The sequence below is a fragment of the Pterocles gutturalis genome, unplaced genomic scaffold, assembly GCF_000699245.1.
Source record: "Pterocles gutturalis isolate BGI_N339 unplaced genomic scaffold, ASM69924v1 scaffold12264, whole genome shotgun sequence".
Classification (NCBI taxonomy): Eukaryota; Metazoa; Chordata; class Aves; order Pterocliformes; family Pteroclidae; genus Pterocles; species Pterocles gutturalis.
In genome coordinates, this window is record NW_010133321.1 from 3,999 (window position 1) to 30,760 (window position 26,762).

General features: G+C 42.7%; 1 protein-coding gene across 1 annotated transcript in view; it reads right to left on the reverse strand.

The window, feature by feature from the left end:
• Positions 1–291: 291 nt before the first annotated feature.
• Positions 292–26,762, reverse strand: part of LAMB4 (laminin, beta 4) — a 42,653-nt gene continuing 16,182 nt past the window's right edge. The window contains exons 14-33 of the mRNA XM_010081189.1: positions 25,461–25,646; positions 24,161–24,282; positions 23,362–23,482; positions 22,200–22,377; positions 20,684–20,827; positions 20,221–20,452; positions 18,465–18,622; positions 16,929–17,153; positions 15,615–15,835; positions 14,289–14,385; positions 13,560–13,935; positions 13,067–13,221; positions 9,755–9,960; positions 8,683–8,886; positions 6,505–6,649; positions 4,477–4,681; positions 3,431–3,569; positions 3,020–3,196; positions 1,809–1,962; positions 292–431 (exon numbers count right to left, since the gene is read on the reverse strand). Coding sequence (XP_010079491.1) covers positions 292–431; positions 1,809–1,962; positions 3,020–3,196; positions 3,431–3,569; positions 4,477–4,681; positions 6,505–6,649; positions 8,683–8,886; positions 9,755–9,960; positions 13,067–13,221; positions 13,560–13,935; positions 14,289–14,385; positions 15,615–15,835; positions 16,929–17,153; positions 18,465–18,622; positions 20,221–20,452; positions 20,684–20,827; positions 22,200–22,377; positions 23,362–23,482; positions 24,161–24,282; positions 25,461–25,646 — 3,585 coding nt within the window. The remainder of the gene's footprint in view (positions 432–1,808; positions 1,963–3,019; positions 3,197–3,430; positions 3,570–4,476; positions 4,682–6,504; positions 6,650–8,682; positions 8,887–9,754; positions 9,961–13,066; positions 13,222–13,559; positions 13,936–14,288; positions 14,386–15,614; positions 15,836–16,928; positions 17,154–18,464; positions 18,623–20,220; positions 20,453–20,683; positions 20,828–22,199; positions 22,378–23,361; positions 23,483–24,160; positions 24,283–25,460; positions 25,647–26,762) is intronic.

The window sequence follows — 26,762 nt, forward strand, 5'->3', positions numbered from 1 at the left end:
TTCCAACCTCCTACAGCAAGAAGCCCTAGGCTGTGCACAGGAGTGTATTACAGAGGTCCCTCAAAGACTACATCCTCATTACTGAATCAGCTGGTTTATTAAAAGGTGTTTCCTATTCCCATACAAACTCAACTGGACAAAAAGCCAAGAAAAAATTACATTATTCACTGTGCCAAAATACTATAGGCACTTTCAGATGTATTTACAGAGGACAGCCCTCTGTGCTGGGAGCTCAGGAGATGGTAAGCACGGAGACTTGAGTTGCATTTTACCTGATGGTCTGTTCAGACCCTAACTTTTGCATGTTGCATATTTGCTTTCCTGCTCTGTGATTTCATTTTTAATGGCTATCACTTGTTCCTCTAGTTGTCTCAGTTGCTCTGCCTTGTCTTGTTTGGTTTGATTCAGGTCCTGAAGCTTCTTCTCCAAATCTGGAAGAGTAGAGACATGCAATGATGCTTTTATTTGTTGTGTAAGTAAAATCCAGGGGTTCACTGCATTTCTGTTCCCAGCAGTTTTAGAGGCAATAAGCCCATTTCAAATGGGGAATGTTATATATGCAATTGGAGGGAGAAGTCTGGCTTCCAGATAGCAAGAGAAACATGACAGCCTTAAAGAAATTAATTTCTCAGCATGTGCTTTTGTCCATCAGCTAGGATAGGGCAGGACACAGAACCCTTAAAGCAGCTGGTTTAAATGGAAACACTCAGAGGAACAGCGTGTCCACCAATGTGTGTAAAGCCTAGACAACTCAGGCATAATGGGCTTAGGTCTCCCTCATTTACAGGAATGTTTTCTGCTGGTCCCTGTGAAGCTACACCAATGAAAACATACTGGTAGTGAGTCCAAACCACATATTCCCTGCCTGTTTCAAGCGCACTTATCATCTGGGCATTTCAAGTGACTGGGATGCTCTTAATGCTTCTCCTCAAGGTATATGTTTGAAATATTTATTCAGATCCTGTCCTGAAGAATTTGCTCCTGGGATGGAGTTTCTGCTTCAGTTTTGCTGATGTTACACAGTATTTTCAGACACCAAGCCTGGCAAGATCCTATGCCCACGGATTCCCAGTGGGAATGCCCAGACCTTCACTACAAGCAGAATTAGGTTCCCTGTATGCAATTACATGAGATGTGCTCTTCCTTTCTGGTGACCTGCTAAACCCACCCGAGGGGCTGTGTAAGGACCAGTGTCAGTATGGCTGCAGCAGCCATGGTCTCTGCTGCCCATCACCTTTCTGCCTTCTGGCCACAGCCCCACAGGTCCTGGGCACAACGGCTGCAGTCTCCACAAGCCAGTATTTGTACCTGGCTTGTTCTGGAGTTGCTCAGAGAGAATGTCTGAAGGGCAACAAGTACAGACAGATGGAAAACAGCTACCCTGCAGCTCTGTAACACAAACCATTGCTCAGGTAATGAAAGAAAAGACAGAGCGCAGAGGAAAGATTTAAGGTCCAAATGCCCAAACCAAGTGCATAAATCAAGGCTTCCAACTAAATCTGCAGCCAATTTTATGCAGATTTTGCACTTGTCCTGTTTTTAAACTGAATCAGATCACTGCAAGTCCCTGTGTGGGCACTTCTTAAACTCTGCATATAGCAACCAGTTTATGTCAGAAGTACATAAGCCAAACCAATTCAACTACTTTTAAAGTGTTTGAGTAGCTTCAAGCAGGGATTTTCACCAGTTAAGTTGTTTTAAACCCAGTTTCAGGTGAACTTAGTCTATTAGTGTCTGTGGGCAAGGCTTTCAGTTTAATTCATGACTGTCATAATTTCCACCACTGGGTACAGAAGTGAGAACATCACCTGTTATTCTTTTAATCTTTTTTTCAGTCTCTTCAGCCAGTTTTTCTGCTTCTTCTTTCAGCTGCTTCACTTTTTCTAGTGTTACTTTTGGAGGTCCTTGGGTTTTTATCTTTTCTTGAAGAATGGTGTACTTTCTTTTAATGTCAGCAAATTCCTGTAACAAAAAGCTGTTACTTAGATTAAGAGCATCTCACTATTAATCTGGCGTACCAAAGGAGATTTTTATACCTTTTTTTGAATATCCTCTTTGAACCAAACTTTAAATCTCTCATTCTCTTAAATCTTAAAAAAAAAAAAATCCATGAGTGTACATTGAACAATGCTTTTCAAAACCTGATAAAAATCAATTAAACTGCCAGTGGAGCAGTATAAAGTGTCAAGACAGGGCGAGGATGTTCAGAAAATATGGTTTAAGATTTTTAAAGCTTATGCTGTTTTTACTTCTTTCAATAGGGCTTTTCTGTAAATTTCATTTTTGCCATGAGGCTTAATTAAAATTTAATTACTTACCTGTAGCATCATTATTCTTTTTTTTTTTTTTTTTTTTTTTTTTTTTTTTTTTTACATTTCTGGCTGCAGTAATATTTACTGGCTAACTCCATTCCATGCCAATTTAGGTTACTGTTGAGGCTACAGTTTAGATTTCTATTAGATTTCTTATAACCTGAAAGCTTGATCATGCTCTAAGCTTGCGTTGTGGGTGCCTGGTTCTTGCAATTTTAGCAAATTTCTGGCTGCCTCAATACATTCTCAAAAACTGGAGATACTGAAAGAAAAACTAGCTAACCAAAAACTCCAGGTAACTCCCACAGCCATTTTCTCTGGAGGAGAAAGGCACAGGATGAATGGCCAGGCTGCTTCCATTGCTCACATATTTTAATATCTAGTTTTGTGATTTGTTCTGTTGTATTTACTGGTGCCCATGGTGACTATGAGTCTTATACACAGTGTAAGGAAAAATGTCATGGAGTAGCCAGAGAAATGCGTGTGTTTTCTTTCATTCAAGCAAACAGAAGTGTTATTTGCCAGAAACTTTAAAATAAAGAAGAAATTATTCTTAACCTGAGGCATTTTACACTGCATGGCATAATGAAAACGTTAACACAGTTTTGAGGAGAGCAAGACAACACAATTACACTTCTGAATCAAAAATACTATGAAACTTGGTGGGGGGGATATTTTTTCCCTTAACAGGTGACAGAAAGGCTTACATTATCAATATTCTTGGCTTGCTTCTGTGCTGCTCCTGCCCCTGCTCTTGCCTTTGCAGCTTGATTCTTGTTCATCAGCATTTTTGCCTGCAATGTGGCAATTTCATCTTCCATCTCAGACTGTTTTGCTGACAAGTCATTTAGTTCATCATTTGTCTTGTTCACTTGGTTCTCAGCCTAAAACAGAGCAATTGAAGGCTGTGGGTTTTTATGCAACATCCATCCAGCTTGCAGAGCGTGATAATGAGGGAGATTAATGTCAACTGATTAAGGAGAGACCCTTAAATGTTATGGAGTTGGTGTCATATCTGTGCCACATTCTGGGCTTAAGTTTACCTTGAAACCTTGAGATGAAGTATCTTTTTCTAAAATGTATGTAATAAATAAATTAAAATATGTGCAGCAAGATACCTGTGAGATTTGTGTTCTGATGCCTCGCATCTCTTCATTTAACTTTATGAAGGTGTTTTTGGAGTGTCCTTGGGTCTTCACAACATTTTTTAGTTTATCATTTATTTCATCCACACGCAGAAGAGCTTTAGCTGCTTTGCTGAAATGGAAAAATAGAAGTGTGTTTAGTATCATGGTGTGGAGAGCAAAGCAAGAACACATTTCAAATGCACCCATGCTCACATGCAGAAATGTTCCCTCAGGTCCAACAAGAACTGTTAAAATTGTGGTTCGTAGGTTGGCAAAGCAAAACCTCAGTAAGGGACTTTGTGTTGGGAGCACGAGCTGCTGCGTTAACGGTGAGGCTGGGTGCTGGCAGCTGCTGGGTGCTGAACTGCTAGGAAGGGAGACTCACGGGTGAACATATTTTCTCCCTCTCCAATTCTTGTTGGTTCTTTCTCACCCATATTTAAACCTCCCAGGGAACCAGATGGAATGATCCACTGGGTCCACCGTGGAAGGAAGTAGTTGCTTTGGCCTCCCTGACTCAGCAGGCAGCAGAGCCGGGGGCTAGTGGGAGTCGGGGGCTAGTGGGAGCTGCCTCCTTGCAGCACGTCAGCTCCCACAGCCCCAGTGGCTGTGGCTCGTTGCTGCTGGAGAGGCCCCGTGGAAATCATAGAGTCAAAGAATCAGAATGGTTTGGGTTGGAAAGGACCTTAAAGATCATCAAGTTCCAACCCCCTGCCATGGGCAGGGACACCCTCCACTAGACCAGGTTGCTCAAAGCCTCATCCAGCCTGGCCTTGAACACCTCCAGGGATGGGGCATCCACAGCTTCTCTGGGCAACCTGTTCCAGTGTCTCACCACCCTCACAGTAAAGAATTTTTTCCTAATATCTAATCTAAATCTGCCCTCTTTCAGCTTAAAACCGCAAGCTGAAATCTGCTGTCAGCTGTGCTTTCCCTCCAGTGTTGGTGGGACGCTGCCTGGGGTACAGCACAGTCCTACCACACATGGTGCCACCCCAGCTGGAGTTAGCACATCAGGACGAGAATACCCGACTCACTCGGCTTCTTGGGCTTCCACCAGCAGTGTCTGAGCTTCTTCCCTTTTTCTGTTTCTCTTATTTGCATTCAGTTTGTACTTCTCACAGTTCATAATGCTCCTAATTTTGCCAAGCATGCCCATGAGTTCTCGTGGAGTCAGGGGAAGGTTTATTTGCAGAACATAATTTGCCACCTTCTCGATGTCTTCTGGAGGTGCACTCTCATCTGCAACAGAAATGGAGCTGAGGATATCCTGAAGCAGCTCTTTCCTCCCAGTGAAATGTAAATGATCATTATGGCTGCCTGCTCTTTGACTTACATGGGAGAACAAAGCTGACAGGCACAGCAAGGGGGTAAGAGAATTATCTCCAACATTCTGTAATTTAATATTATGCTTCCAGGTACTCCTGTTAGTGTTGTCAGAACTGGCTAAAATGAGGATTTGAACCCACTTTGAACAGGGTTATTAAAATTCTGATGTAGAACTGAGCCCCTGGAAGGTTTTAAAGTGGTGCACAGCACAGCTAGATGTGTCAGAGCCCATTTCTCCCTCGTTCCCCAGATCAAAGAGGGGCTGGAGAGACTGGAGTGTGAATGGAGCTTTCTGAGCCGGCTGGTGGGTGTAATCCCTTCGCTGGAGTCGGCACAATATTGAGAAAGTGGTTCCTTCGCTGGCTAATGAGAAAGGCTAAGCTACAGAGGGAACTTGGGTCAGACTCAGATAGGATGGGAATTTATAATAGAAAAAACATATTTTGACAACTCCCCTTACAAATGAGCTCATTCTAGTTCTTTGCTAAGAGGCACAGGCACACAGAGAGTAGTCAATGCCTTGTGAAGTCTCATCATCAGTTCTGTTTTCTGCTCACTTCCCTGTACAGGCAAGACCTTGGGTGATAGACCAGTTGAAACACATTAAATGCTTGTGCTAATGCTCCAAAGTAACCTACCAAGAATTAAATAGAAGACATTCACTGCACAAATATTAGAGCATTCCTGAGAGCTATTTTCTGTAGAAACATATTAATCTAAAATTATAATTCACGTCAACATAGGGTACAGCAGATTTAATGTAACTGTATGCATCCCAGCTGTTGCTGTTCTTGGACTTCAATTTACAAAACAAAAAATCATGAAAAAATGCTTTTATAATTGTTAGTAAATGTTGTATGCCTACTAAGAAACACAAAAGAAGAGCCAAAGGTGGAATTTTCAATTGCTATTAAAAAAATCTGAGAATCTTAAGGACTTAAATGGAGTTTTTCTTCCAATTCAATAAATTAAATGTTCACGAACAAAGAAAGTCCTCTGTTCTCTGCCCTCACTCCCATTTGGATGTAGAGGTACGAATGCCAAAGGACTGCCAACATGCAATCCTTAGAAACTTATGAGATCAGCTACATTCAAGAGATTAAAAAATCCTACCACGTTTGAACTCCTTTGATGTGCATCTGGTAAAAAAACTTAGGGTCCATTTCTTACAGCATTTTTCTGCAACTGCGAGGGTGGAAAAAGTTTTAGGGTATATGGTTGTTTTGCTATTTTTTTATGAGAGCTGTGAAGTTCTACCAGAATCCTTTGATTCCTCGAGTTACAACTTTGTATACAGAGACGATGGAGTGGTATATGTCCTAATTCCCACGCTCCCTACAGAGAGCCTCTATTTATGGGCCTGGAAGAAGGGGGTGGAATAACAATTTGAGGGATGCATTGGACATGCCTGGTCATTATATATTGTATGAAATTATCTTAGTGGTCCTTTACTCAGATAAACCAGGAACGGAGAGAATTGCTTGCATGCTTCAAATTAAGCACATTAAGAAAAGATGACAATCAGAACGTAACATCTGTTGGAAAATTAAAACAAAGTACTGTCACCCGGGAGAAAGAAGCACTAGAGAAAAAGGAATTGAAAAAGATTGCACAGATCAGGACGTAGACAAGAAATTTCATGTGTATATAGCTAGATCACTTTCTGGCCATCTATTGTCATATATTATGTTGGAATAAATGTTAAAAATGAGTAAAAAAGAACTTTGCATAGTTACCTAACAAGAAGTCCTTCACTTTTCGGATGAACTCCTTAGTGATCTCTCCATCAACTTCAATTTGATTCTTAGCTCTCTCCAGTAGCCCATTAAATTGTGAGCCTTTCAACTTGCTGTCTTCTGCCATTTTTCTAATGCTTTCAACCTGGAAACATTATTAGAAATAGCAGTGCCATTTTCTGGAGGTTATCTATAATTTCTTGTCAAGTTGAGCTCTGACACAAAAATGATTTTGATCCAAGCCTCAGCTGGAATCACTTGACGTGACTTTGAAAAGTAGTAGGAGACCCCTTTGGGGAACTCCAGAAGCTGCTACATCATGGCCTTCATCTGGCCTCAGAAAAAGCCTAAATCAAGCTTTTATTTTTTTTCTCTCTGCAACCACTGCTAAACCACAGCCCCTCCTGTTTCTAAAATACTTATTTTCTGTTGCAGTTCTGCAGCACGTCAGTGATCAGACTCGGTACAGAAAAGGCAGCAATCTCACTTGCCTTTTCACATTGGACTTGCTGTTAAAAATACACTTAAGAGGACACAAACAAGGAAGGTAGACTTTAAGGACTGTCTTTAAAAGGTACATTTTGCCATTAAATTAGTATTCTTCATAATTTAAATGAGAGCTTTAGATTAATCATTGAATTCCAACAGTATTTTGCTTTGCTGGGGGGGGTGGATCTGCTTTGCTGTAAGGAAATGCACAGGTACTGCCTCTCTGCAGTGTGTGAAGGGAAGAGACTCACTGTTTCCCCACGCAACAAGAAAAACGCTGATGTTTTTACTTCTGAAACATCTCAAAATACTTCACTTATGTTATCGCAGAGCTAGCTGCCTGAGGCTTGTGAGCACCAAAGGCAAGGTTCCAGCAGCCTGGCACTCACCGCCTCAGCAGATGCCTTTTGCTGCATCCCCTCTGTGTCCTGGGGCCCCAGGTGGGTGCCCGACTGCTCATTTCTAAACCCCTTAGCTGTGATGCAGAGTGTCGTGCACATTTTAAAAAGAGGAAATTGATGCCCAGGCATCCTGCAGGGACAGGACAAAGCCACAGCAGAATGACATTTCTGTTGGAAAACATGTTTTGCCTATAACTGTAACAGGCATCATCTCTGTTAACAACACCTAACTATCTTTGCTGGTGTTTTGGGATTTGTCTGTTTTGTTTCCTTGGCACATGTTGCATTGGCCACACTTTGCTTGAGTTATTTTTTACTGCTACTGTGCAGTGCAGCCAACTACTTACAATCATTGAATGGTTTGGGTGGAACAGACCTTTGAAGATCATCTAGTCCAGCCTCCAAGAAGAGCAAGATTACTTGGATTTTCCTATCATGATTCTTAAAACAAATATGAGGAAGGTGGGCAGATGAAGAGGAATACAGGATGGACAGGAACATCAGCAAAAAAAAACAGTGACCACAGCTCAAAGATCTAAACAGCATTACATAAAGAATATACATCACAACCGCTGTCTATGTGGCCTGATTTATCACTTTACATCTTATTCTATTTACTTTGTTTTTACAGAGTTTGCAACTATATATAAAGTACATCCCGACATTAAAACTTGCATTATGAATTTGCTAATTAAATATTTTCCAATAGCTCTCTTGATGTATGGTGGTGTTGCAGATTCAGTAGAAAACGCTGGACAGTAGTTCAACATCTATAAAATGTTAAGACACTTGATGCCCTTCTAAACATCACCAGGGATAGAAAAGCTTTGTCTTGAAATTATTTGCAAAAGTTACTTAATGGCAAACATGAGAGTACTATGACGTCGTAGAAATAGAGCTTAATGATATGCACAGGAGTAATCCCATTGCAATAAGCCTCGCTATGCTCAGGCTACTGACAAATGGTGCCATTTAAATCTTTCCCAATAAAAACAGACAATACTAGCCTGATGCCACCAACTTCTGTAGGCACAAGGCGCCATGACCTGTGAGATCCTGGCAGCTGTGAGGAAGAGGAAGGCATAGCTAGAGCCACAGTCTCTTCATGGGACTGGCACCTCATACTCCCGCTACTGAACCATGTTAGGTCTGTGATGTTGGGGCAGGGTCCATCACTATGTCACTGCTCTTTGTCCAAGGAGCAGGTGAGTTTTTGCAGATTTGTGACCTCCCAAATCTCACCCTCCATCCATTTCACTGAAAAAAATGTAGGTTTGAGATACAGCACCTGATTCTCAGGTTCCCGTAGCTGAGTAGTCAAGTTATTTAGCAACACAGCAGTCTCCTCAGCTTTCCTGAAGGCATCAGTGGAGAGAGGAAGAGCTCCACTGCAGTTTGGGCCACCACAATGCCTGAGTCCACGGCGATCCTGGCACAAAGCTCCCCCGCAGGCTGCCGTGGCACAGGGCTGGTCCCCTGGTGCACCACAGATCTGCAATAAGGAAGATGCTTATGTCAGAACTCCTCTGGGGGTCTGAGGTACACTCTTGGAGAAAGGAAGATGTTTGACATCATATGAACATTGAATATTGTATGGGATTTTTCCAAAAAGATGGTGGTCTGGTCTCTCCAAAGATTGGTGTCCTGCCAGTCACAGGTGCCCCTCCCTGACTTCATGGATGCAACAGCAGCTCAAGCCCATCCTTGCAGGAGCCATTTGTCAGGCTCCATGTGTTGCACTAAGACCCTTGCTTCACTCCTCTATGGCAAAGGGCTGAAACTGTCCCCTGGCCATATCCAGCCCATGGGTCAATGGCTTGTTCTAAAGGATCTGGATCACCTCTCACACAACATGGTGCCATGTCTAGCCCTCCATATCGTTTGACACAGATATTGAGACTAAAGGCCTGGATGGATGATGTCTTCCAGATCTGGTAGGGCTGGATGAAGGTGCTATCAGGTATTCACAGAAATCCCTTCCTCTCCCATGGGTGATGCAAAGGATATGTGAGCACTCCCCATCCACTCCAGGGCAAAGTTGCTCTGCTTAGTTTAAGTTACTGATGGAGGAGGTTGGAGTTAATCTTTCTGAATTTAAACTGACGTCCTCTTGAGACAAGAGAGTGCTTAAACAGTTCCTTGTGCTGGGCCTGCCCTGGGAGCAATGGCTTCCAGAAGAGTGGTAGTAACCACAGCTGGGAAGCACAGCTGTTTCTGACGTGACTGCATGTCTGTGCCAGGGAAGTGTCATTTTTCAGATTTAAAAATGCGTGTAGCACCCTTGTAAAATAAACCCTACTAACAGCATCAAAAAAGAGATTTTTTTTGTTTAGCTCCTATTCAAAATCCACAGTGCCTACCTTTTCATTCAAGTTTTGGATGTCCGGGCTCTTGATCATCTTGAGCTGTTCCAGCACATCGCTGGCTTTCAAGGCCTCATGGCCCAACATGGCAAGCGTGTGGTTCCTGGTGTGCTCTGAGTATCTTACAAGAGGGGTTGTCCCACTGGTCTTCTGTTCTGCCAGCAATGATACTTCAAAGTGTTTCCTAATGTTGCTGATGGCCTCTGTAGCAACAGAAACAGGGTTTAGTACCAACTGTGTTTTGGTTGACTTGATTCATGTATTTACTGGAATTCTGGACAAATGGTGAGTGACAGGCAATTCAGTTTGTTGTCATTGGTGTTTTATTTGGGACAGCAGGGAAGGACAGGAGTTGTCATTTCCTCAGTTGAGCTTTTTAATCCTTTACTCAGCCAGTTGCCAAACAGTAAGAATTATTGATACTCAGAAAACCTGCTAAAATAGATGCAAAGACAGTGGATCTCATGTAATTCTTCAGAGTCCAAGGTCTATGAGAAGCCAATGCAAGATACAAAAGTATGAAGGGGATCCCATTAACTACGCAAACTGCTACTGATACGCATTCATCAGTAGCTTACGTATTGCTGCCATTGTTGATTTGATAAAGCTCTTCTCATTTATGCTGTTGTGAAGTTTAGGCAGGAGAACTGTTTCTGCCAGTTGCAAAAGCTGTGAAATGATCAGCTCTCTGATTGTGAGTCAGGAAAGCATTTGTCCTGTCTGTTGAGTATAGCACCCAAAAGTTAAATGGTCTGCTGAACTGAGGCCAAAATTTAGATTACAACTGGGAATTTATGAGCTTTCTTTGGCTCTGGAAAATCCAATTTCAAGGTTGATGTATTAAAAAAAAAATATTTCCATGATAAGCTTGTAGGCCAGGCAAAAAAAACTTTCCAGCAACAGTCTTTCTTGTTTGCTTAGTGTAAGCTATCCCTTAAGCAGATTCAAAAGGGTTGGAGAATATTACATTTTTTGCAGATTAATAGCCTAAGGGAAGCGCTCAGGCCTTTTGCAAAAAACATAATTTAAAGCTGCTGCTGTTGAGGCTTCCCAGATCTCCAGAGAACCCAAAGTTGTCCCCAAATCCCCAGGCAGAAGTATGTGCAATGATCCAGAACTGATGTGTCAGCAGTGAAAAAGCATTAGAGGTCATTGATTAACAACTCTCTTTGTGCTGGTAACCGTCTCAGTTAGTGGTTGAAGTCAATGACAAGGCACTCGTCAAGTCCTGTGTGTTCTGAATCAGGCCCTAAAGCCCTTGACCTTGCTTTGATTGAAGCTGAACGACGTTTAGTTATCGTGTGGAACCAGGGCTGTTTATTTTATCTTGTAACTCTTGGAAACAATGTACAGTTTAAAGTTAGCTCCTAATACAAAATACCTGGCAAGAGGCTGCTGTAACGCCGTATCTAAGCCAGAGACTGCTTTCTGTGTAACAATTCCATCGCAGGAATATTTTACAGCTCTCCATTAAGTGGCCCAAATGCATTTTTCACGCTTGGTTTGTGATGGAGCTGTAGAGCTTCCAAGTTCCTTTACTTAAAACACAGCATTTTAGCATGGGCTTGATTTACAGCCTAGGAAGCTGTACTCCCTGCATTACCATACCACAGCGCTGCAAAGCCAGGGGCCAAGGCTGGAAACCTGTTATTTAGTGACATCTCATAAACTGCAAACATTCTTTTAAGGACACTTGTGTCTTCTTTTTTCCAGTGATTTTAATTCATCATCAGATATTGACATTTCTAGGTCAGCCTGTGGGGAAGTCTCTGAGTCCTGATCCTCTGCAAAGAGAGGTAGGTTGGAGCCCATTCCCCATGTGTGTTTAGGGCACACACAAGTGCCAAATGTGCCCCAGGTGGTGTATGGGGCCATATCCTGCTCTACCCCAGTAAAAAAGAGAGAAGAAAAAGCAGACAGAGCCATTACCTAGGATGCACTGCTGGTCCCAGAATGAAGATGGGGTGAGGGAGCCAGACTCTCTCCTGGATATCAGAGAAGCTGTTTATCTTGAGGGAAATTTTATTTCTGTGCTAGCATGACCAATTTGTGCCCCTGACCAGAAACTCAGCTTAAATTCAAGGTCTTCGCCTCCCCACACCCCCATGTGCTTTTTATAGGGCTGTTTGTCTGTCTCCTGAGGCTGAAAGACAAAGTGGGTTTGGAATGTGACCAGAGAGCACCACGGATGCTTCAGCTGTGCATCCACTGACCTCCCTGGGATTTATTGTGTCTTTGCCTTCCTGCCTTTCTCAGAGTCTGCACAAGACTCAGTTGAATTGAGAAGCGGAGCCTGGGAGAGCTGTACTGACCGCTCGCGCAGGGACCTCAGCGGAAGAGCTGGCCCCAGGGGCGCTGCCAAGTACAACAGGGCAAGGGAGCCCTAAATCTTAATTAATCCCTCTTTTCCCCTCTTCCTTTCCCTCAGCTTTGAATTCTGTTGACTTTTCCATCTTTTTTTTCTATCTTGTCTAGGCCAATCTTTTTCTCACCCGAACGAAACACAGAGGACCAGTAAATGGGAGTGCATTGCCTGTTGCTTGTGTCTTCTCTGCACACCCTATCTTCTGGGGGTTCGTATCTTGGCAGCCATATCTTTGGAGAGTACAGTGCTGACAGTCTCCTGCCACTGTGGATCATCTAGCATCTGTTCAAGATCCTTGATTGATATGTCCCTGTCTTTCTCCAGAAACCAGTCTGTGACATTGTCACTACTGCTATTAGCAGCTGATGGAGACTATACTTAGCTCAAGCACAGACGGTGTTACTCTTTCCAAAATGCCAAGGAACCCAGTTCTGTCTCCACATTTTTTGATGATGGAGAGCTAGTTCGTTACCACATAAAGTCCTGTATTTTCCCATGGGAACACTAAGAAATTGCACTATGACTCTCTGACTTAATTAAACAAACCATTGCTGTACAACATTCTTTAAGTATTGCTAAGAGCAAGAGGAGTCAGAAGTGGAGAAAAAATCCTTTGCTGTTCTTCTGTATGATCTGTGAGTCTATATTGTGAAACTAGGTGGCTCTTAAATCTTGATGTAAACATCGGTATTGATGAGACTTCTGACTGACATGACCCTAGCACATGCTTCTGAAATCTAGGATGCTAGAAATCATGGCATTTTAAGACAAAAGGGAGTTTGGAAAGTCAGTATAAAGTGTTGTTAGTATTTACATTTTTGCGCTATTGCAGGAAGCTAAAATTTAGGGATCTTTAAAATGTTGTATGGTTTGATGGTGAGAAAACCATTCTGAAATTTCATGCAAAATGTTCACCTATTTCAATTAATTGCTGGCTGCCTTACCTTTGAGGTTCAAGTAATGAAAACTTTGATGCAGATGTATTTTCTGTTGTAGAAGTTCATACACTAGATCTGCTTCTTCCCTGATGTCTTCTATGTTCTTGTTAAGGTCAGGAAACTCATACAGCACACTGGAATCCAGTTGTGCAATCTTTTGTCTGAAAAGGACATGGCAGTTGAAGTCAGATGAGATTGTTCTTAAACTAGAACTGAGATACACAGCATTTTAGAGGACAAGAGATAAATTTCAAAATGGGCAGAAACATTTAGTTGTAATGCTTATTTAGAAAACCTTTACAAGGAACTGGAAAATTCCAGCATTTAAGTATATGCTAATATATAAAAGGATTATTTTGTTCACAGATACATTGAAAACAGTGACTTAGTAGTCCAGCATCTGTGTGCTGATCAGATGCGGGACTTGATGGCTGGTGGAGCTGGGGGGAAGGCTGCTTTCTCAGACAAGGGATTTTTTCAGGAGCAGATGAGCCCTTACTGAATGTAGCCCTGAAAATGCTTGATGCCTGAGAGGGCCTCCAGTGATAGAACAGGATGTCTCAAAATTCTTTCAATTTCAGAAATGGCATCTTCAAAGGCTTTGAAGCGCATGTCACAGCTGGGCATTCGTCCTCCTTTATACTTGAGATTTGCAGCAAACCTCATTAACCCCTGAGCAGTCTGAGCGAGGGCAGTAATTTCAGTGTCCCACTGATCAAAACAAAGATGACACTGATGGCAAGAGGGAAAGTCTTTCTCAAAGCCGCGGCCGCACTGGTCGCAGAACCGGCCGGTGACGCCAGCGCGGCAGTTACATGCGCCGGTGGCTTTGTCACACTTGGGTTGGCTGGCTCCCTCCAGGTTACACTCGCACGCTGCAAGAAAGGAACAGCAAGTTACATCCAGTTGTTCCTTTTCCGTGGGATTAATGCATGCAGGAAGTAAAATTGTGCATTTCAAGACAATAAAAGCAAACCGGTGTTTGAGTTAGAGCAAGGTGGACTGCCTGGCTAGTGGCTCTTCTTCATCTCTAACTTCCATAGTCCCATCATAACCACAGAAGAAACAATATAGGTAAACTATATAAACACTTTTATCCATCTCATACACAAAACATATGAAAGCCTGCTTCTCTAGATGTATGTCCCATCTCCCCTGTGAATATGAAAGGTAAACGTTTCTTTCGAGGCAGTTTCTAATCCAGTTGTCCCCACTCAGTAATACTTACAAATGCAATGAGTCTGGGGATTGCCAAAGTAATTTTCCTCACATTCATTGCAACATCTTCCGCTGTAACCTAGCTTACATGGACACTGGCCTGTGAGCTGTAGAGACAGGTAGGATTAAATAACTTCCTACAGAGTCATATGGCTGGATACACATTATTTACCGGGTTTCTTTTTCTCCCTATGACTTATGTCATATAGCTGCATGGGGACTGCAGAGACACCGCTTGCACATGGTCTTTGAACACCACAGTTTATACAGTATTGGTCTACCTTTCTCATCTTCCTCCTGAAGGCTGTGAAAACAAAATGGACTTTGAGAGGTTGCTTTACCTTACTAATATGAAAGATTTTGTATGTTCCAGTCTATGGATGCTCTTTGAGAACCCATCCTCTGACTATGATCTGAGACAGGATTCTTTTCCTTTGCCAAACAGATTTTTTTTTTTTTTTTTTTCTGGAGCAAAGTACTCATCTTAACAATTCAGCTTTTAACTACATGATATATTAACTGTCACTGAAAACTTCAAGGGTACATTATGCACATTGCCCTGGAAAATTTATTTTGGAATTCAGCTATTAAATTAAACTGTAAGGAATTACAGCTCTGATAACTGGTACAGCTCAGAAAAGCAGTAGTAGTTCTTTGAGGTTAAGAGCTACATTTTCTAGGAAAAATAGTAAATCCACTAAATAAACTCAAGGAAACATAAAGCATATTGAAAGGAAAATGTGAAAGCACATCAGCAAGAACTTGGGATAAGCTCCTGGTGCTCTGAAGTCAATAGCAAAATTGCTGTTGACTCCATGGGACCACAATGTCACCTCTCTATTCTGAAACACTTTCATTTTTTCTACATTCTAGCCCTAAAAAGTGCAGAGGAATTAAAGATGAGAAAAGGTACTCCATCAGACTGATAGATGAGGTATGATTAATGTAATGGCCACAACTGCTACTTTATAAAAATAGACACTTTAAAAAGTACTCATAAGACTCCTGGGTCCAGGCCTGGACTTCCCTCTTCCCTATATGTATACTTACAAGGCATTTTTTTCTTATGTGAAATTTTCTTACAAAGTATTTCTAAGATTCACTTGACAAAGAAACACAGAGGCAAAGGGAAATTGCTTACAAGCAGACCCACATTATCAGAACAGCACATTTGATCTAATGACTCAAAATGTGATCACACCAACTGCAAACTTCCAAAGACTTCTTGTTTTCAGGGAGTACAACAAAAAACTATTGTCATTTACAAGAGGGTCCCCACCATGCCAGGCTAAAACACCACCACCCTGCTTCCCAGAGAGCAGAGGAATTTTCTTGCCTGGTTGCACTGGTTGCTTTGGGAGTTTTTTGGATCGCAGTCACAGATCTGACATCCTTTTCCACTAGCCAGGCCCCAGTAGCCAGAGGCACACTGGTCACACGTCGCGCCCACCACGTTGGGCAGGCAAGGGCAAGCTCCCGTGACTGGGTCACACAGACAGGTTGTGTCCCCCTCTGGGCACATGGCAGGATGAACACCGGCCAGATTGCATGTGCACCCTGTAAAAAGAAGGACAATTACTACAGCAGACGATAATATAGACAGTTGATGGACAATCTGAGCTGTATATAAAGCCCATGATGTAGGTTTACTTCCAGTAATCTTGAACGCATTTTTAATCTCATACAGTTTACATATCGTTCTATAATAGCTTATATATCACTTTGAGCAAACTTCAGTTTTGGAAACGTTCAGTACTTTTAATACAGGCACAAAAAATGAAGGCGTAGTGAATTTTGAATCTCATTAGAATGAAATGTTAAATATGCTGGGTAGAGAGAAGTTGGTTTACAGTAGGCACTATCCAGCGTGGGAAACCCCAATACGCCAAGTAAGATAAGAAGCCTTCCTTGAGAGGAGCCAAAAGTTTTTGCTTAACCATTTCTAACGGACGTCTTCCAAGACCGAACAAGGAATGGACTTGAACTGTATTTTAGAGATTCCCAGGAAAAGTTTCTTGAAAGCACCTATAATTGTCCAGCTTGTAGAAATTAGACCCTCAATGAGGCACATTTGTGAAAACAGTGTTTGAGAAAAACTGGGAAGAAATTTTTGCCTTCCTTTTCCTTACACTCCTGCCTTTCTGTTAAAAGTGCTGCGTTATTGACAGTGTCCTCATGGAGTCTATTAAATTGTCTGAACAGTCTCGTTCTAGCCACTTAATGAAAACCACTGGTAAGGCAGGGAGCTCAGCAAATGATCATCTGCTGAACTGAGCATTGCCTAGTTGGCATCAGCCAGCAACATGGATAAACTATTACCTTTGATTCCTTCACTTTTGATTCCTTCCTGAATGGGCTGAATGCACATTTATTTTTCTGACAGAAAACTAATTTCATTTCACAAGTGAGTATTTCCTAGCAGTGTTACTCAGTATGAGATTTAGTGAGACTTGTATGACAAAGAATTTATTAGATGACATATTAACAGTTATTTGTATCACTGGACAGAAATATTTTTGGTACTCTCATATTTTGCTCCATTGATCTGCTTTAGTTTTACTGTCCCAACAAGGGCTAACCTCTCCCTATAGCTTAATTTCTTTAAAACTTTTCTTGGTAATACACAGTTGCAGTGCTGGTGCTTACGTACTTTGACAGTTTTGATCAAGGGCTGAGCCAAAATACCCTGGTTTGCAGAACTGGCAGTTTGCTCCATGGGTGTTGTGTAAACACTTGGTGCATTCCCCGGTGACTCTGTTGCAGGACTCTGGGTCTGTCACATCAATGTTGTTATTGCAGGGACATGGTGCACAGTCAAGCCCAGGGCTGCCTGGGTTTTTGTAGAACCCACTAGGACACTCGTCACACTGATTGCCTGTTGGGGAGGAAGGTAAAAATATTTGCTGGCTGGTGGGAATTCAAGTGAAACATGCAATTTTCAGTAATGTTGTCAGAAGATTCAGATTGTCTGTTCAAATGCACATTTCCAATGGAAAATATCCACCTGTTTGAGACTGTTGCTCCATAATCCTACGATGAGTTTAAATTACATCTCCCACACTGAAATCTAACAGAAACGCCCTCTCCTCATCCCAAGCTGTTTTTACCAAGGAAGTCATTTAAGTAGGAGTACATAGGTAGCCCCTCACACAACACCTCCAAACAGCTCTTTCCAGCAGAGCCCTTTCCGTGGCAGTAGTCAGGGTTTGGCTCACCCTCAGCCAAGGACTCTGCTCCTTCGCCATGGTCCTCGGGACCAGAGCCTTTCACCAGCTCAGAGAAAGTGAGCCCGGTGCCACAGAGGTGACCAAGAGCCTTGCCAGGAAGGAGCAGGAGGAAGAAAGTCCAGAACTGAGGATTGCAGTGGTTGTGAGGACAGAAGTCGCCTGGGTGAGTACCAGCAAGGATCATTTTGGCCCTACGGCAATTACTCAAGCAAAAGTGTTCTTGAATTATAAAGGAATCTTATAAAGCTGACAGCATTGGTTTAGTTTTTTGGCAGTGTTTCCTGTTAGAGTTTGCTGCCATCACTGGAGATCTTTTTAATGCCTGGGGTGGTGGTGGTGGGGAATATCTTTAGTTTTCCCTGCATAAATTCAAGCTAAAACAACAGGATCATAGGAAGCAATGCATCAGTTTGCTGCAAAAATATCTGCATTTGAGACAGTTGAGAATGGAAACCTCATTTCTGAAGTGACCATTTGAACAGTGAAACAGCCACTTTTGGGCATAACATCAAAGCAAGATTCCTCCATATGAAGAAAGATTTTATCTGATTAGGACATCAGAACTCTTTCTGGTGCCCTGTTCTTTCCAATTTGGGCTTCCAACACTTGTTTTTCACAGATAATAAGCAACTGCAGTTCTCCTCCCGCTTTCCCCACCAGGTTAATGTAGTGCCCCTGGAAAGGAGGAGGTTTCCAGAGAGTGCCATCAGATTAATTAGTGGCTTCATTCTATCCATGTAGGTGAATCCCTTTTTCAAACACTAATTGCACAATTCCCACTCTTCTCAGTCAGGACTTCCCCACTTAATTTCAGGAAATTTGAGTGTTAACTTTTCTTGTCTATTTTATTACCATTACCTCACTTGCCATTTCTGAACAGAGGATGGACAGAGGATGCTCATTTTTCTCTCTTGCATTAATTTTAATAGAATCAAAACCGTCCTTATTTTGCTTCATACCTGAATATCCCTCAAGACAATTGCAGACTAGTTGTGCAGACTGGGAGTCCTGGTAACAGGAATGGGCAAAATACCTGTTGCTTGTAGGTGTCTCTGGGCACATGCACGGGCGGCAGGGTTCTCCCTTCAGAGGGTTTCCATAATAGCCGTCCATGCACCTGTCAAAGCAGTCAACACAAGGCAGGAGAAATTGTCAAGCACTCCTTTCAGTCCCTGTGGTGAATCAATTTACATGTATGTATAATTAATTTAACATTCCAGGTCATTGTAATGCTATTCCCATTAATTGGTACAGATATATCAAGTTTCAAAGGTGTTCTAAATGGAAAATCAGAGCTGCATTCCCAAAACGTGGAGCAAAAAGAAAAACATATGTTTTCTTTTCAAGGAATTTTTCTGAAGACTTTCACCTACTCTGGAACAATTTTAATCTAATGATATATACATGTGACATATCACACATGCTCTGCATAGACAGCTAAAAGCTGCCATGTAAAAATTCTGTATATTCACCTGTCACCACATATATTCATCTATTTCCATACACACACAAAGAGTGCTTGGCGTGACATTAGAAAGTTCTGTCATGAGCAAAAAAACATCAGTTCATTCAGAGCACTCAGAGAATATTGCATATTTTAGATGCATCATATGTATTGAAATCAGCCATGCTGTATCTGACATGTTCTGCAAACCTGGGGTGATGGCTGTTTTGAGGGGGTGGTGGCTGTGCTGTTACCCAGACACGTGGGGGACTTCAGGGCCTCCTTGGGGGCTCAGCCACCCCTACCACCCTGCCTGCCACCACTGCCTCTGTGTCCCAGCCCCCTGTGGCCCTGCAGCTGCAGCAAAGCAGCGGCTTCTGAAGCATCCTCAGTCTTTGATCTGCCTTACTATAGCAAATGGAAAGACAATTCTCTATATGTATACAAGGCAGGCTAAAAGTCTTGGCTATTTGATTATCCTCGCCCTGGGGTCTGGAGCTCCTGCAGAGCCACAGGGCAGCAAGTGTTTCAGTCTCCAATTTTTAATCTATTGGCCACCTACAAGCACAATAGCCAAAGGCTGTATTGTCCAAAAGCACTGCAAGAAAAGCTCAATAGGTTTCATGTGGAAATCCTTTTAAAAGTGAATGACAAGGTACAATCCAACCAAACTAAACTAAACAGCTAACGAATTTCATTCTGACATCTGTGTTGAACTCTGATACTGCTGCCAGTGTATAGAACAAAAAAGAGGAGAACTATTCTGAACAAAGCTGGAACACGTGGGAAAAGTCATTTGCTGGTCATATGGAAATAATACAAATCAGCAAACAGGGCATGTTTGTTTAAGCTCCTCAGAGATAACTGCAGGTATTAAAATGAGTATTCAGCACAAGCTCAGCCTCTTGGCAATTTAAAAGCTTTCAGGAGTCAGCATACCTCATATGCAGTGCTTTGCACGTCTCCAAGGACATGGTGCCATGGAACCAACAGTTCAAATGCCTTCTTGCAGGGAGCCCGCTGCAATGCTGCATGGATGCCCTGCCTGCAGTCCTCCCACAGGCATTACATGCACTTTCCCGTGTGCATTTGCCAAACCAATAGGTACCTGCCATTCAGCAGCTAGGCCCAGTTTAATCCTGGGTTAGGTATGTGTTTCCAGTTAAGGTCATTGATTCATTCATGGGGATGTAGGTGGGCCCCCAGCTACACACACATTTCAAGAAGCACTAATGTTTGGGTGAGCTTTGCAGCGCTGTCCATCAGCTTACCTTTCACAGCGGCTTCCAGCCGTAAACCCACGGCAGTTCAGGCACACTCCCGTCACCGGGTCGCAGAGCTCTGCGTGACCATTACATGGACAAGGGCGGCAGTGGGGAAACCCAAAATACCCAGCCAGACATCGGCTGCAGCGCTGACCATCCACCTCCCGGCGGCAGGAGCACTGCCCTGTCACCTGGTCACACAGCGTGCTCAGTGAGCCTTGCGGGTGGCACTCGCATCCTGGAAAACACCGAAAACAGAGCTGTGTCCTGATCGTATTGCCACCAACCCCACTCATTGCTGACACTGCTTGAAGGCAGTGTGAGCAGCAGGGACGGAAAATTCATTATTTGTGGAAACATTTTTATGTTGCTTCACACACTGCCGTGGATTCAAAGCCCTCAAAATTTGGGGTATGCATGAAGAGCCAGATACCAGTACTGGTGCTGATGCTGGCTGCCAAGTACTCACGATAGCAGCCGTGGAAGCCAAAGCCATAGCTGCCTGCAGAGCAGGTGTCGCAGCAGCGTCCCACGACGTTGTCTTTGCACTGACACTGTCCCCCCAGTTTACTGCAGCTGGCGTTCAGCGACCCTTGGGGATTGCACTTACACGCTGCCAAGGGGAAAGAAAATCAAAACAGGTTTGGTTATAAAGGAGTGTGACTGTTCTCATAAACTTGCAGGTTTTACACTCAAAAATCAGAAGGAAAGAGCTTGATTATTCTCATCAGAGGTTCGCTAACCACTGATGGCCATGGCTGGGGTTATTTGATGTTGTAGCATTGATGGTGAGGTGTGTCAGGCACCAGCACAAGTCTCGGTGTTGGAGATACCACATTCAGGGCACTGCTTTCAGCACATATTTGTGAGAGAACAGAAGAGGACGCAGCAAAATGTAGATCCAAATTGGAGGTATCCTGAAGTCTAGAAGGGTTTGATATAAATCTATGTCTAGCTGCAGCACTGGACATAACCTGCAAGCAGTACTTAGACAGTCTGCACCTGTGTGTTTGCTGCTTTCTGCCCACCTTGGACTAACTTGTTGAGTGAAGCTGGTCTGCTAACTCACAGAGGATGTTTGTCCAGGATGCCCAGATGCCAGCACTAGAAAGTCAAAGCGTCATGTTTCATTAGGAGAATCCCATCACTATGGGAATCGGGGTAATAGGGTGTCAGCACAACCCAAAATTAAATGAGGGGTGTCTGGGGCTGCATAGACATGACCACATCACAGGACACGCAAGTGAGGCATCATCCCTTCCAAAAATAGCCCAAACCAAGCAGATGCTATCAGGTCCATCGGAGGCAAGGCTCCCTGAAAGTAGTTGACCACCAAAGTTGTCCAGCAAGGCCCCTCCTGTTACTGGAAGTGCAGAGAAACCCCATTTCTCTGGGCCTAACACCAGGGAAGTCTCCTGAGCCACCAAGCCTAGCTGCCCTTTCCGCTGTGGGTCCAGGAGAGTGCCTGGGGCTTCAAACCCCAACTGACATGGCCCTCTTGCTGGGACACCACCGAGGTTTTCTGGGTGAACCTTTTCCAGCACATCAGCTTGTGTGCCATCATGCCTGGTGTCCTACCAGGGCGTGTAGCTGGCCTGCAGCATCCAGGGAGAGGGCTTTAAACCTCCTCTGTCATTTTACAGCAGCCAGAAAAGCAGGAAAGTTACTGCTTTGGCCATCTGGTGACGCTGCATCTGACAGAAATGCTCTTCAGAAAACACACGAGCATTGCCATGGTCCCTGCTGCGCCACTCCATGAAGCTCATCAGTTGTGATGAACCCCAAGAGCCATGCCACCCAAAGGTGTCTGCAGCGCACTCGGAGTTCAGCGGGACGTACCCTGCATGTCCATACATACCACCTGCTGACCAGCTTCACTCACCTAGACCACCATGGGCTGAGCGCTCTCCAGTCAACATATCCTACAAACTGAAGAGAAAACCAATAACTGTCCAAAAGAGTTGCCTGAGAAGGTTGCTCCTTACCAACGGCACCATTGTGAATGCGGGCTGACAGGCTCGCTATGAGCCGTGCACACGCCTCGGGCAGGACGTGAGGTCCAACTTCTGATGCAATTTCAACACAGTGATACTTCTGGTACTCATCTAAATCCTTTTCACTGCATAAATTCTCCACGGAGCCAATTCTGGGAATAAGTCCAAGCTTTGGCATTAAGAGGGAAAAGAAAATATTTCTGCTTAGATATACTGAAAACCAAAATTTCCCACATTCTCTTACTGTGCTCCACATTGCAAGGACAAAAGCCTGGAGCACTGCATTTCCAAACCTACTGTTGTGCTGCTCAGTCATTTAAATTCACAGTTATTCTGAAGGTCTAGACATTCCCTGAGTTCCTCAAATAAAAGAGGCTGTGTATAAAAAAGTCATATTATTATAAGACCTCAGATATAGGCTCAGAACTGTTTTTGCTTCTAAGAGGTGCTGTGTTGATGACTCCAAAAGCAGCATCTGGCCAAAATTTTTATTTGTATTACTGAGATAGAGAAAAATCAGCTGAAGGTTCTATGTCCAAGTATGGCCAGCCCTTGTCAGGTCCAGTTCTACAGAAGTAATTAGAGGAATGGACTTAAAAATATTTTTCTCAAGAGAAGAACCCAAAACTAACACCCACTTCTTGACTTGGTGGAAACTTGGGAAACGTCTGGACCCAATTCCCAGGAAACTACAAAACTAATTTTACTTTTCCAATGTAATCTTTAAATATATCCATGATTTCTTAATTAGATTCAGACAAATCATAGAGATTTTAAAAAAAAACCTAAGTGATGAAGAACCCCATTAATTTATATCCCTAACCACAGCATCTTGTCAGCATATGTGGAGTGTGCTTATAATAAATGGGCAACAGATAGAGGTACATACTCTGATTATTAACATATGCAACAAGTGTACCTTGATGAGCTATTATGGTATTGCTCCATGAAAATTAAAACAGATACAATTCTGTCTTTCCATATAAAAACATGCAAACACAGTGCCAATGGAGGTAAGCAGAAGCACACTTCCCTGAATTTCTACTAAAACACACTATAAATTATTTTGAAATATTTTGAGTAAGTCTGTATAAAAAAAAAAATCACACTGGTATAAACACAGCCTCAAGGGAATTGTGACAGAACTACTCACTGAGTCAATCAAGATGAATGATTTTGCGTTTGGGTCAGAGGCAGAGGGCTGAGAAAAATACACATCCACAGAATATTCTGTTCCTGGCTCCAGGCAGACTGGAGTTTGCAGAAGTGCAATCCTGTTTAGCAGAAATAAAGCACAGTTATAGCCAGGAGTTGGGACAAGGTAAGTTATGGGATGCTGTGAGTGCTCCATTACCTCTGTGCCTGCATCCCAACGCCTGCAGCCCCTACCAAGCCCCACTGCTTGCAGGCTTTGGGAAAGCTGCATGACTTCTGCCTGGATGATTCCCCAAGTACAATTTAAAACTGGTGAGATTAAACTGAAAATGTCAGCTTTTACTAGTACAAGCAAACGAGTTTGCAACTCACTGCTCATATTTGCCCTTTCCTGTCCCTGTTTGGTCAAGACTTCGGTCACATCATCCTGGCTCCTCTCTATTCTTTACGTAGGTCCAAGCTGAAAAGCTGGTTTTGAAAATAGGCTAGGACAGTGACTTTAAGTCAATATTTCCTTTCTATACTGAAATAGCTGCGGTTGGATCTCTGCCAAAGCAACGACTAACCCTAGGAGGATGTTATGCTGCTCTGGGCAAACCTCCAGGCTGAGGACTGGAGCATCAGACTCTTCCTTAGAGCTTATGTGGTATTGTGGTGTGACAGAAACAGGAAAGACCACACATATGTTTCTAATATTCTAATATTCCCACTTTCCCACATATTTATCGCTCTGCAGTGCTTCAGTAAAAGATTTGTACACAGAAAATCTACAGGCAAAAGGACAGGAATAGTCAGACCTCTTTGTAGCTGGGAGAGGCAACACATGTGGCTCCTGTGAAAAGCCCTTGTTTTTGCAGCGTTGACTTGACAAAATACCAGCAGGCTGGATGACAACACTTGCTAGCCAATCTTCCAAGGACTATAAACAAAGAACAAGAATTATGGTCATTCTTCATATCTGAAAAACCCACTCTCTCTTTGACAGGGTTAATGAAAGTCATCTGAATGACTGCACACTGCAGTGACAAAACAGATTTTCTCTTTGCTCTTTACAGGACTAAAAAAACTCTTATTTGTGAAAAACAAAAAGCATTGTATTTGCAATGGCTAATTGAAGAGCAGAAACAGAAATGGGACCTCAGCTGGTGCAAATGGAAACAGCTCTGTTAAAATCATTGGAGTTGTTTCCTTTCTTAGCACAGTGTTGTCCTGGAGATATCCTTCATTATCTGCCTCCTCTCACATCTAATAAGGAATAACAAATATAAAAGACTTTGTAACAAAAGTCTTTAAAATTCAACTGTTTAATCCTTGGAAGGAAAAAAGCTACATCAAAGCAGCCCACAGCAAAATTGTTCTCATGTTTTAAGACACTGGGAGTTTTGTTTGCCTCAAAATGACAGTAAGAGAACAGAACACAATAAACAGAAGGAGGATCTTGAGTGGTGGGATTGTCCCAGGGAGTTGCAAAGTGAAAGACCAAGGCATATACAAATACTGGTACCGATAAAACACTTGCCTGTGTCTTTGAAGACATGGGTGTGGACTTGGGTTTAACCAGATTTGGGGTAACAGATTTCCCTAGACATGTCTTCATCATTGAGAAATTTTGTCCACGCAAAAAAAGATTTTGGCTATTTTCCTACAATTTTCACACATCTCAGAGCCCATCTGGAGCAACTGGGAAGTTGGATGTCTGCAAAAGCCCTGGATAAATATCTACTCAGATCACTCCTGCCTCTGCACATTTTCTTGCCCAGGAAATCCCAGCTAGAAATACAGGATGTCCATCTAAAAGGAGCTGCATTTCACATGGTACTGATTTGTGAACAGAAGTCCAGACCAAGCAAGGGTACCAAAAGAGGAATGCCAGAAGATAAAATCTTGGCTGATGCTTAGAAAATACTTGTGATGCTGATTTTTCACATATGAGTGGAAAGAATTAAGGGGATCAGTGGAGGGCATGTTGCTCTGTTGATAAGGCAAACGATTTAGAATTTAAAGAGTGGGACAAGTTGCTGTGTTGTCTTATTGACAAAATACATCTTACCCTACACCTATCACAGCACCACAAGACACACAAGACATCACAAGTACCTCAGGCTCATAACGAATCGTGATATCAAAGTCCATAGCAAAGGGGACATTGTTGATGGCAAATCTCAGCCCAGCTCCACTGGGAACGCGGACAAAGCCTGGTCCTGTCCATGTGACAGACCGGCTGGCGCTGGGCTGCCTGAAAACCACCGACACAGCCGAGTCCTGTCCAAACTGCACTGCACCCTGCAAAGACATGTCGACATTTTCAACAACACACAGAGTCAAATTACAAAAAACCAAACATTTCATTATCAGCTGAATAAATAAATATCAATACCTACAATGACTAAACTGACAGACTTTAAATACAGTAGGTGCCAGGTTAACATCTAGGTACACTTAAATTTTGTAAATGTCTTGCAAGCAAAACAAAAAAAAAGAGATTTTACTCTTCATGGGAGCTCTTCCCTTCTAAACAATTCATTGAACCTGAGCCTACAATGGCACTGGACATAGCAGAGCAAACCTGTGGGTGTGAATTGTAAAATGTCCAGCCCAGCTGCATACCAAAAAAATTGATTTCATTTCTGTCAGGATTGTAACGTGTAGGACTGTGAATCCCACATGCTCAGACGTTTCCTTGCCCTCTGTTGAAAAATAAAATTTTACTATTTGGTGTAACCTTAAGTAACTATTGAAGTACCAATTTACCTGTTCTACACCAGATTTTCTTACATTTCTTTTCTTGCTCCTGTTTAACACAATCTTTCCATTTTCAATCGTGAACTCATAGCCTTGCTTCTGGAAGTAGATGTCACACCTTGGAAGAGTGCTTGGTTTAACCTATGAAGTAAAAGTAATGAGAGGGGACAGCACTGTGTCAACAATGTTGAAGGGCAGGTAAGCAGCTAAATGAAAATCCACATTCTTAAAACAAGCTCTATTCTCTGCTGGGTGAAACTCTAAACTATGGCCCAGCAGCTGCTGGAAACCCTTTTCCCTCACTCTTACAATTAACTTGCACTTCCTCTTAGGCTGTGTCCCAGACATCTGTTTTCCATTTAATTATTGGACTGTAGGATGATTACTGGTTGTGATTATAGCTAAATATTTGTGGATGTGACCTGCAAATAAACATTTTTTTATTATTCCTTCTCTATAGTTTCTGGACAGCACATCGGAGAAGAAATGTTAGTAAAAATGTAGGCAGTGGGAGGAATGCATTCCAGACTTGTACTCTGAATGGAGAACAACTACCCCCATTTTGAGGGGAAAAAAAAAATTCTAAAAACATTATAGATGGATGCCAAATTCTTGAGGAAATTGGGCTACAATCAGTGCCATTACGTAAGGCAGCAG